Below are 12,151 nucleotides of genomic sequence, written 5' to 3' on the forward strand. Positions count from 1 at the left end.
AAAGTTACATTCTGTATGAGGGCATTCAGATTCTGATGTTGTTAGACTAAGAGGTAGACTCCTTGAAATAATGGGAACAGCTTGTCTCTTTGTGTGAGCCTTTTTTATAAACATAGGCTTTCACTGCCTGTGGATATCAGTCAACATTACACTCCTAATATATGCTGAGATGTAAAGGAAGGCTTCATGCATGGAAGAAAGATGGATTTTTCAGAGCTGTGGCCAGATATCGTTATTTAATATGACCTATACCATGTATACGTTTCTCTCTGTACCTCCTGACTTCCTACTGTCTGATTGAGCTATACATAAAAGCCAGTCATCCACGCTTGGTTTAAAATTAGAGATCATGTGGGAGGGAAATGTGGTGCGGAGGCTGAGGTGAGCGGGGGGTCACAATATGAAAGGAAAGTGTAGGAGGGAAAATACATAGTTTAGCTATAAGACAGATTTGAAGGATCAGAAATAGAATTTATTGTCACTTTTGATACTGCAGTACTGAGAAATGTCAAAAGACAAATGAGCCCCGTTTTGTTAAAAGCAACAAAACTCCCAGATGAGCTGTTGCTCAAAAAAAACCCCCTACAATCTGAACAGATTACATGAACACCAACGCAAACACCAACACACATGAGAAAGCAGAAGAGAAAGGACAGGAGTTAAACAGCAATTAAGCCTACAAATAAAACACCTGGGTTGGGTTTTTGGTGGTGAACACAGAAGGGAGGCTGAAGTAATGATTTGAATATATTTCTTTGTTGTGCTCTGCTTCATCAAACACTTCAGCACCTGAACTGGCAAGTGACTTGTAACTGAGAGTTACCCTGTTCATACCAGTTATGGTGTTCCAGAGAAGAACATGTGCAAATATCTAAGAAGGTCAAAGCTTTTGACTTTTCGAATTAATGAGGTAACGACTAAATGGACAGTAGAGAAGCTGGTACTGTATAACCTGAGAAACTACTGATGAACTTCCGGTAGCAGCGGATCAGGAAGATGTCTCTGAATCTTTTCAGTACTTCTTGTTCCAGCTGCAGGTGATTTTGAGCTTTCTGCATTTTGCTATAGGTTTTTTTTTGACTCACGGAGTTCCTCTGCTCCCCTGAATAGTTTGGAGTGGTGAGGGACTGTTGTAAGTGATGGGAATTGTACTCATGCTCGGCATCATGCAGGTAGCAGTAAAAATGCAGAGATGCTCTGTCATCAGTATGGTTTATGTTAAATACTGTCTTGACACAGACTGGCCACATAATGGTGATGATTACATGTGTGAGTAGGAAGGAAGTGAATCCTAGAATGATCACAGCCAGAACTAAAATTAAGAAATCAAATGCATGTTCCTGTCTCTAGAAACTGAAGTGTGATGGCATGGGTTCCTCGATGCAGTTCTTCATCCAAAATGTTAGGTATAAAAGTAGTAGTTAATAGACAGCTATAAAATTCTGCTCATGTTTAGAAAAGCATCAAATAGCTTTACAGCTTTGTTTCATGGTTTTGCAATGGATACTGTAATGTGTTCTATTTAGGTTATTAATATAGACTTTATAATATAGGAGCATATTGAACGAAAATTAAACTGCCTTGGTCACTACTTCTTACAGACTTTGCCTGGTGCCTGAGTGAAACTACTAATTAAGTTTGTGACTCCCAGGTTATTCCCCACAGACTTGAAGGTTGTTTGGCTGAGGACAAGTGAACAACATTTAGCTGCATCTGTAATAATGTAATGCAAGCGTTAATTTAATTTGATTCAGAGCCACATAAGTCTGGACAATGTTCTATCTGGTACTCTGCAGACCATCTGTAAAATGATGTCTCCTGTGATACAGAAGCTTAGTAGGAATACACTGAGTTTCTCAGAACCAGTATGCACTGTCTGCATTCATAAACTGAAGGTGTCTGAAAAGGGTGTTTTCAAATGTTAACTTTGGATTCTTCATATTCTGTAATGGTAATTTCTTTTTGCAATTCTAGTTCATGTTTCTTCCATGTTGCTCCAGTTTCCCAGAAAGCAGGTGAACAGATCATTGCTACTTTCATTTAACTGTACGGATTGCTTGTTAACTTGCCTAGGATGTGTGGAAAATTTATGACAGAGTCAAAGAGTATTTGAATGGAGAAAAAGGAAGCATTACCATTTAAATTCTCACTTCCTATCTCCTCTTTTTCCTGTAAGCAGAGCACAAAGCTGTTGCACAATCCATTCAGTGCTCCACATATCTGTCCAAGCTGTTTGTTTATCAAGTCTGAGGAGGAGGAAGAAATAGTATTTGCTAACAACAGCCAGGTGCTTCCCATTCACAGTTTTAGCACGCGTGAGGAAGTGATGTTTGATTAATAGACCAGATCGTAAGTTTTCTGATGCAACACTTACTCTTTTGAAAATGTTGATTGGGTTTTGCATTGCTTGGTTGTCTGGTTCTCCAGCTTCATGGGAACCTGCTTGCAAAGTTGTCATGCTTTCGTAAATCTTGTGAACCCACCTGGCCTGTTCCACTGGCTACCCACCATTCTGTGATGCCATGACACTGCTAGCTTTGCCCGATTACCGGGAGCTACCCTCTAGGCTGGTCAGCAATTGTATGAGCTGCCCATTTGAAGTCCTTCAGCTATTGGCCAATTCCTTTGCTTTCAGCTAGTTAGATCCCATAGCATCAAAAATTGTAACCTACCCAAGTGACTGCTTGGCCACCCATATGGTAGTGAAACAGCTATGTAGGCAAAATTCTGGCGTGAGGAATGAAGCATCAGCCCAGGAATATTTCAGAATCTTTTATTTATTTTATTTATTCTTAATTTTTATATGTGTTAGTGAAATCTACTTGGGGAGGGTGAAGAGAAGTGTGCCAAGAAGATTTCCTTTGAGATGAGTGTGCCAGTTCCCGGTACTGGTGCAGGTAAGTCACAGGACATTTTGGAGTTTTGCGGTTCACAGCTTGCTTGCTAGTACCTGTCTGACAAACGCATTCAGTATGTCTCTAAGTACACTGTGGGGAACACCAGCAATTAGTGGGTTTGAATCATATAAGGCGAGGGTCTTTGCCACTTTGCAACATATCTGTTGCATGAAGAGAGGTTGCAGAGTACAAATTGCTTGTGTTGCAGAATAGGCAGCATTACTGGTTAGTGCTCCTTTGCCTTGGTAGGTTGTGGGTGAGGCTTGATTCCTGGAGGTACGTTTAGGAGAGCTCAACATCTGAAATCTAGTCTTCATCAGATCTCTACCCCTGGAAGCTAGAGTCTCTGAGTGAGTCTGTGTCTTCCAATGTGGGCTCTCCCTGGCTAAGCCAAGGAGACCTAATTTTAGACCTTTTAGACCTCTAAAATTAGGTCTCAATTTTATACCTTTGGCCCATAGTTCTGGATCCTCTGGGAAAGGAGGCAGTGTAGAAAGCTTATTTTAATTTTGTGTTCTGAACAGACTCAGTAGTTCGTGGTCTACAAAGTTTTTCAGGCTTGTTGGCCATCTCATGTCTCTTCTGCTACATAAACCATGTTGGAGGCCTAAGGTTAAAAGCACCCTAGTTCCCTATTATGCTGAATGCTATATATTTCTGTTGACTTTGGTAGGAGATGAGGACCATTCTGGATTCTCAGATTTCAAGAAGCAATGTATAAAAATCTTGGGGGCTTTAGATGTCCCATACTATGACACGAATGAAGAAGTTAAAAAATTGCTGGGCCTAAGAAAAATCAGTTTTCTACTAGAATAAGAGCATTTAAAATTACAATCAAGTGTTTTGTTTTATGTGCTGCTAAAAAAAATAAAAATAGAGCAATTGATTTGCATGCATAGAGACATTCAGAGATAGTATCAGGTTCCATGGATGATTCTGTACACATCAGATGAGCTTTGCTGATATGAACAGAGAAGCTCAGTGTATTTAAAGTGCCAGGCTCTATGCTTATAGTGATCTGCCTTCTATGCTGGGCTGAGGGGAGCTGGTGACAGAAAGCAGCTTTCATACTGAGGGAATAAACCTCAGGGTGCTCTCAAGCTGTATCCCCGGTTGCACTATTAGGAAAACTTTCTGGCACCTTTTAGTCATAAGAATGGCGTAAGTGGACTGGAAAAACAGCCACAGATCTAACTTTTCTCTTTGAAATATTTTCTCTAGGCATAAGTATCAATACAGAAGGAGCTTCTGTATTAAAATGCCCATGATTGTAGAGTCCATAAAGTAGTCTTCATTACCAGAAGCAAGTCATGGTGATTTTTATTGCTGTGAGTAAACTTGCAAGGTTCATAAACTCTAACAGCTCTAATAGTTTCAGTCAAACTCTGGTTATTCTGTCTTAAATTGTTCCCAAAGTTTGGCTGATATATAGAAATTTTGGTGAAAAAAGAAATTAAGATACAGTGATGAAAGGGAAAGTTCGCTTGGTGATTTTGACAACATTGTAGTAACTTCAGAAGAGCATCCGAAAGATAGTGAGAAGCTCCATGATTTTCTGATATGGAGGATAATGAGTTGTAATAATCTGCTTGCAGGGCTGTGAGCTGAATTATCTGGCATCTTTTCCACCCCTCATATTCATTTTTTCTGTGAATCTTCATGCTTTAGGCAGATCTCATGGACTGTGCTAGTTGTCCATGATCTCCAGGTAAGTTTTTATGCGCCAGCTAATCTGAGTTATTGTCTACATGTCACTAGAGAGAGAGGCCAGATTATTCCTCAGAAAAAAAAGGTAATTCTATTGCTTCAGCTCCTGAAGTGAGCTTAGCATTTGGCCCAAGGAGTGCTACTGTCCTTATACTGTCCTTAATCTTGTTAATTCTGGAGTACTATTTGGAGGGTAGTTACTGCCAGGAGTGAACTGAACCCTTCACGTTTTGCATGTTATCTGAAATCAGTTCTTGTAGAACCTTGTATGGTTCTTCCCTGTATGCTTCTTCTGGCTCTTCTGAGCCAATATCTAAGGGCTGTACTTGAGTAAAGGTAGATCCTTGAAAAAAAAATTGCTTACAGGGCTTAATGGGGAATTGACACAGCAGAAGGGTTAGAGAGGATATAGCGCTCTGTGTGTCATAATATGACAGTAAACTTTGTTTTTTAATTACTCTTGGTCTGTATAATAACATTGAGTAGCAAACATTGCCTTAGTAGATCTTGCCCCAAAGAATTTGTAGTCACTTGAACCGAAAAACAATAGGATACAACAAATGGTAATTTCACGATTCTGAAAAGATGATTATTCAAAAAATACAAGGGGTTAGTGGCAGCTAAGAAAGATACTCTTCCTTTGATAATTTGAAATGAAATGCCTTAAACATAAGTCAATTCTTCCTGCCAGCCAAGTGGTGAAGTGTAATGCTTACCTAACTCTTCAAAGGTCTTTACTGAAGCAATTTTGTACTGACATCAGTGTCAGACTATTTGAATAAGATCTGAAGATAAAGGTCTCAGAAACTGGCTTGAGTGGAATTACACTGAGGTATCTTACTCAATTATTTCAATTAGATGCTCTGCAATCACTTGGTTTAGAACAAAAGAACAATTTCTGAACTTAAACACAGTGGATTTCAATGTGTGGTTTTACATTGACGCATCTTGGAAAGACAGCACTCCAGACCTCAGATAGCCCCAGATAAATAATAAGCAATTTCCTCCCATCTTGAAGCTACGGAGATCACCATCTCACCATATTTACACCGACACCTGCAAAATATCTAAGGAAATTATTAGCTTTCTTACCCTGGTCAGGATAAAGACATAGATAAAGAGCCAGAGATATTGATTTTACTATATGATATCTTAAAGATTGCAGTGGTTCATGAGATAGGTAAGAGAAATATGACACCTTTTACTTTTCTGAAACGGGTTTGGATCTTGATAGCCAAAAAGACTATTAACTTAGTAATGCTGCTATCACCTGACAGCTGCTCAGGGAGAGATAACGTAGTGTTTTGTTTTAATTAACATTAGGTGTGATGTAAATGGATGTTTGCAGTATATTCAGAGGTGTGAAATAATTTCAAATTAGGTGTGGATTTTGCTCAACCAGAACTGTGTGTGGAGGGAGCAGTGAAACTTAGAAGGCTTTTATTTCAAAATGAAATACTTCAGTCTTGAAAGGTCTGACAGTCTGACATTTCTGAAGCTTTTTTATATGCTCTAATTTCACATGGCATTGTTTAATTGAAAAATGGAGATATAGTTTAATGCAATTTTTTTTGGTGCAAATTATTTATTATAATTTTGTAGACGAGATAGAGAAAATACTTTGACAAAAATTTATTTGAATTTGAACATAGACTATTACTTACTCAAATTACTGTAATTTTCCTAACCCAGCCTCTGAGCTGAGCAAGGCAGGAACTGATTTATGAGGCATGGAGAAAGTGGCTGCCATCTCACATTGCTACTGTCGTGTGCAACAAGAAGTCTCTGCAAAGTTACCCCATCTTCCACCTCCATCTTGTCAGCAATGTGGCAGTGTCTAGCTCTAAGAAGATCCACACTTCTCTCTACTTAGCAGATCTCATGAGATGAATGAAAAAATGATTTCAAGCAAAATCATGATTTATTTTTATAAGAGGGGTTCTCAGTAATTGCCATACTTGCTTGATAAACTGTTAAGATGGAGCATCAAAGGACCGAGTGTTTCACTGGGGGTACTTTTTGTCCATCAGTTCTAGAAACATTCTCATGTGAAATTTTGCTATGCTGGTGCCATTGCTGGGATAAATCGTAGAAACTGCTCCATGGGCCTTCAGTACCGTTTATAAGCTCTGCCTCACCTTCTAAGTTTACGCCAACAGGATGATCCAAATCACAGCCATTTTCAATTCCTGTCATTTTGCAGCTTGGTTTCTGACAGCTTAGCTGTGCCTGTGAGTAGCTTCATACAAAGGTTGTTAGTGAGCAGCACACTGGGTAACTTACGTGGAGCCAAACATCATATTAATTACCATTTGTTTCTTGCATACTGGGAAGAGCTTAGGTTTGCAATCCTTCCATTGGGATTCTATTTCTTAGGATCTCTTGTTTGAGACTGCCAGCAGTTTCTGTATGAAGCATTTCAACTCAAGTGTGATTTGGTATGGCTGTTTCTGTTTTTAATTCTCTTGGCTTATTTCCAAGTACTTTCTTAGTATTAATTCAGAAAAGCATTGAGATTCAGTTGTAAAAGTAGGATGATATCAACTTAATTAACGTGTAAAGTCTTTCTAGAATCTCTCTTCTCTTTGTGTCCAGAGCAGCATTTTATAAAATATAACCACAGATAAAACATATTCTCTACATCTATCAACTCCAATGATATAATCCTGCCATGACTGTTCCCACCTATAGCAAAAAGGGAGGGAGAGGGCTTTCTACCTCCCCCCCTGAAGATACTGCCTATTATTCAGTTAATTCACTTCATGCATTCTGCTGTATGCCCTCTCTATTTTGGATTTAAGCTTTTAGATTTATTTTTCCTTCTTTATGCACTTGAATTTCTTTGTCTTACTTTCCCCATCCTGTACATTTTTTGTATATCCGTAGTGAAGCCTGACATCATGTATCCCATCTCCCCTATCACCAGGAGGAAATGGATGTGGTGCTTGTCAGTGTGCTTGTTGACAAGCAACACAAATGTTTTATGTATTTTGGCCATTTTGATTTACTGGAAACATTAATTTCTTGGAGGGGCTATTGGAAAAATTAATTCCATAGCTCTCCAAAATAACTTCTACACCTTGACTGGAAGACATTTAAGAGCTTTTTTTCTTCTTTCTTGTTCCATAAAGGCCTGGGTCTCCCTGCTGCAGCTGTTCTGTTTTGAATGTGTTGCTCCGTTTCCAGGCAGACATACCCCTCTTTGAATGGAGTTCACTTTTCTCTGGCTGTTTTTCCATTTGCCTTCTCTTTAGGAGGTGAATTTGTCAGCCTACTATTTTGGTCTCTCAATTCAGCTACAGCAGTAGAAACTGTGATCAAAGCTGCAACAGCACTATGGAGGAGGAAAACCAAAACTCCATTCTGGATAACAGATTTTTAACAGAACTGCAAGTTCGCAATTCTTTCTATCTTTCTAGGGCTTTTGTAGATGCCTTTTGATTTCCTCTATTTTACAGCAGATGTTTATTTCAGACATCTTTCTTTTTAGTATTTTAGAGATGGCAGCCTAAGTCTTTAGGCTCTGTCCTGCTACTTTGCTAATCCTGCATCCATCCTGTAGCATAGTGGCTGCATTGTCAGTCACAGAGTCTCCTTGAAATGTAAATCTAAGTTCTTTATTATGACTTGCATAAACCCAGGATCACTTGAATAAAATGTTTTGGTTTTTTGTTTGTTTGTTTGTTTTTGTGGGAAGTGTCCTATAAAGTGGCCTAAACATGATTGACAGCATGTAAGAAAAAAAAAATACAGCCAAAAATTTCAGGTAACCCTATTTTTCCTAAACAGTTCTTCAGGTTACACTTCTTTTTTGTTTTTGGTTTTGCCAAACTACCTACAATTTTTGAAAATTAGCTTTTGACTCTCTCACCTTCCATCAATATTAGGTGTCTGCTGAAGCTTGATCCTATTTCTTCCTGTGATTGATATTACTGTGCTCATGTGAGCACATATTTATTGCAAGTTTATGATGGCTCCCAGGCCCTTTCCAAGCTTGGCTCTGCACAACAGCCACCATGAAATTGTACATGTGGATTAAAGCACAGGCAGAACTGATTGCCTGGAGCATTGTTCTGACAGGCAGCCCACAGTTGCCTACCATCAGCCCACAGATGGCACAGAAGAGGTGGAGGAAACTGTATCCATGGCCTCTCCAAAGGATGCCTTGAGATCCGCCACTGGCAGGGGGAAACTGGGAGATATAAACTTGACACTCTCTTCTTAGAGGAAGTGTGTAAAGGGAAAAAGCCCAGAAGATGTATACAGCTTTCCCTACCAATGTTTATCCCAATTTCACCAACATCTCTGTGCTGGGTTATCATGCAGCAAGTAATGAAATAAGGAGGCTTGATTTACAGGTGTGTAGTACAGTTCCCAGTAATATATCAAAACAAGTCTCAGATGTAGAGATTGAAAGGATTGAAAAGGACCTTCACAGATGGCCTTTTCATGCTACCAATTTTAATAGATAAGATCTGGCTGTCTTCTCCCTTCATTTTCAAAAATTCAAAAATTTATATGTATATATATATATATTTTTCTAGATTGTTCGATTGTTCTGTGGAAGAACTTAAGATACAGATACAGACAATTCATCTACTGACTAGAAGGAAGAGATGGAAAGTGAAGAGAGACTTTCTGAACATTGCAGAATTCACCCATAAGCCAGGAAGGATTGTCTTGAGATAATAACAAAAGGTAAGAGGCATAAAGTGACAGGCAGAGATGTGATAACTGCAGCTTTCCTCTCACCTCTGACATTGTAGATGTCTCCCTCAGACGTAGGCAGAATCTCTTCCCCATACAGAGGAGGCAGAGGGTGGAGCTCAGCGCCTGTATAAATTATATGTGTCCTTCAGGTTATTTCAGCAGCAACAACAAGCCGTGAGTGTGTTTGTCAGCTGACAGATCTGTTATCCAAATTGGGTTTTCTGTTGCTGTCGCCATCTTGTGTGCTATGGGAAGCCCACCAGCCAAGGTAAGCGAATTGCAGCTCCTGTCTTTGCTGTGGCCTGACGCCTTGCTTCTGGGAACAGCTGGCTCTTGCTCTCATAAGTAAACTCGCTCTTCTGTGTGTCTGTTGAGATGCTGCTGGTTTGATATAGCAGGGTCCTCTTGAACTTTGCAAGTTTGCAGTTTTCCCTTTTCCCTTGCCCTAACTGATGTGTGAGCTACATTCAATGAAAATGCAGTAAAACGTGGCGCTTTTGTCGTAAGGTGTACATGTGGGAATGAACACCAGGGTGGAGCAGGGCTAGCCTTGAGTTTACTTCATGCAAAACGAAAGTGCCTTAGTCCTACTGCATGCTTTTCTCAGGATCGCACATGTTCGTTGCTTGCCCAAGCTAAAAAAAAAAACAACAGCTTTTTCTAGCAACAGAGCACGATTTGTGTTTAGCTGCAGGGGGGAGTTCTAATGAGCCATTTGGCTGATTTAGCTGTCTTTCATGTAATGTTTACAGTGTCTGTGATTCGAGGGGAGATATTTCTTGTTTCGACTTGAGTTTTCCAATGTGAGTTCCATTCAGAGATTTCAGCTGATAGCTTTCAGTATAAATCAACAGGATTATTGGCTCTGGGCCATGTTCTCATGTGAATCTTTAAAAAGTAATTGATGCCGTGTCTGAATTATGTACAAATTAAACATTCTTTATGTATCAAAGTCTCTGTCAAAATTTACAGTAACAAAAAGAAATATGGCCATTCCCAGGGTTTAAATATAGTGGGAAACTACATTATGTGTTATGTGTTATGGGTTATCGAGAATCCTTCATCTTTAACATCTAAGAATATTTACTGTTGTTTGCCACAGACATAATTGCAGGTGAAGTTAAAAGATTCAGCTGCTGGTAGCTTAAATTGATAGACTTTGTGAAGGGTTAAAAATAGTCGGATGCTGGGTGCTCAGGACAAAGAATATGAATTATATATGTAAAGTACTATTTTGATAAAATTTGTGCTTAATCTGTTTACCTACCTGTTAGATCCAGAGGTATGTATCCATCTTATAACTAAGTATCATCCATCCATTTAAAGTGTCTCTTGTATCTATTAAGGTAACACTGAATTTGATAGATGGGTGGATAGCACAGATTAAATTTTATCTGAAAAGTCTCTATTACAGAGGAAGTTCTTGCATTTGAACCTAATGCTACAGCTGCTATTGTCTGATATTCTCCCGCTTTATGGGCAATATGGACAAAATACAGAGTTCAGGCATAGCTTCAGGTCAGAAGGTTTTTGCTCCCACAGATGAGTATTCTTTCAGTACTGCAGGAGCTGTGACATTCTGTCAGGAAAATGCATTTTTTCAGTATGTTTAATTGAATAAATAGAGACAGAAATCAGCTTTTGTGTTCTTTTTATTTTCTTCTTTTTCTTTTAGATTATAAAAGCAAGTTGTCTGGAAAGCATGGATACTTCATACTATCTAGAAAGGCCTACTGAAAATCTCCAAGTTAATTTTTTACTATTTAAAAATACAGAATTTGTACAGAAGTAGAGGACAGTATTAATTTGCAGCTTTCTGAGAAAACTCTTGGTTTTCATTAGGGTGTATTTTCTGCTCAGACAAGAGTTATCACTCTAGTTTTTTTGAACCATGGAATATTGTTTTCTATAATATACTCAGAAACAGTACAAATCCCTGAGGCAATCACCCATACAGGTAAAGAGAAGACTGGTAGAGTATAAGGACGGTCCATCCCAAACCTACTGTGACTCTTGAAACAATCCATCACTGAAAACATGAAATTACAATAAATATTCATAAACAAGATTAGATTTTCTTTCTAAAAGTTCAACTTCCAATGCCCTCAGCCCACGTTATGTATTAAAGAATCTGTGTGGGAGAGTGTTTTGGAATCAGGCTGATCAAGAGAAGGTCAAAAAGTGTTGTGGGTTGTTGTTTTTTTTAAGTTTTTCGCTTTACCCTTAATTTAACAAACTACCTCCAAACTGTAGTTGAAGTAAACCATCGGTATCTAGGATAAAAGAAATGATCAGAATATGCCAAATGATCATATATGGTGTGAGATCCGTTACATAAGATATTGCACTGCTTGTAGAATGCCACTGGAGAGAGAAAAAATAATGCATGGAAAAAAAGTAATGATTTGCGCCTAAAAAATACTGACAAAACTGAGAGAAAACTCTAAAACTTATTCAGAGGATGCCAAAAGACAGGGTACAAACTTTTCTTATAAAACTCTTCATATAACCTGTTGGTATCGCATGGTGGTAACTCTCCTTTGTTAACTGCTTAGATTTGGAGTTGGGGAAATGCAACACTGAGATTCCAGTCAGACTTCCAACATGTACAAACCAATGGTGATGGGAGGAGTTTCCCAGGTTGTCAAGTTCTGCAGAAACTATTCTCCTAGAAGAATAATTTACTAGTGAATGAGGCCTTGTTCTGGGAGCAGCATGGTGGGGCAATAAGGAGTGAAATCAAGGATGTGAGCTGTTGGTAGGTTTTGCTTCTTTCATTGCCATCTGAAAACTGTCTCAGTAGGCTTTTCATTATTAATGAGCTTTGAGAAGCTCAT

At 38.8% G+C, this 12,151-nt stretch overlaps 1 protein-coding gene across 7 annotated transcripts in view; it reads left to right on the plus strand.

The window, feature by feature from the left end:
- The first annotated feature begins 2,811 nt into the window (after positions 1–2,811).
- Positions 2,812–12,151, plus strand: part of LOC122186831 (cytosolic phospholipase A2 beta-like) — a 34,702-nt gene continuing 25,362 nt past the window's right edge. For 3 of the 7 annotated variants that reach the window (XM_042883999.1, XM_042884077.1, XM_042884342.1), the window contains exons 1-3: positions 2,812–2,897; positions 9,149–9,302; positions 9,464–9,582. In XM_042883999.1, the coding sequence (XP_042739933.1) occupies positions 9,562–9,582 (21 nt within the window). In that variant the 5' untranslated portion in view covers positions 2,812–2,897; positions 9,149–9,302; positions 9,464–9,561. Of the gene's footprint in view, positions 2,898–9,148; positions 9,303–9,463; positions 9,583–11,869; positions 12,073–12,151 lie in introns of those variants that run through there. The other 4 variants (XM_042883825.1, XM_042884253.1, XM_042884162.1 and 1 more) reach the window with 3 other exon arrangements.

This window comes from Lagopus leucura, unplaced genomic scaffold, assembly GCF_019238085.1.
Source record: "Lagopus leucura isolate 7727_CA_CO unplaced genomic scaffold, USGS_WTPT01 Super-Scaffold_1, whole genome shotgun sequence".
In the NCBI taxonomy this organism is placed as follows: Eukaryota; Metazoa; Chordata; class Aves; order Galliformes; family Phasianidae; genus Lagopus; species Lagopus leucura.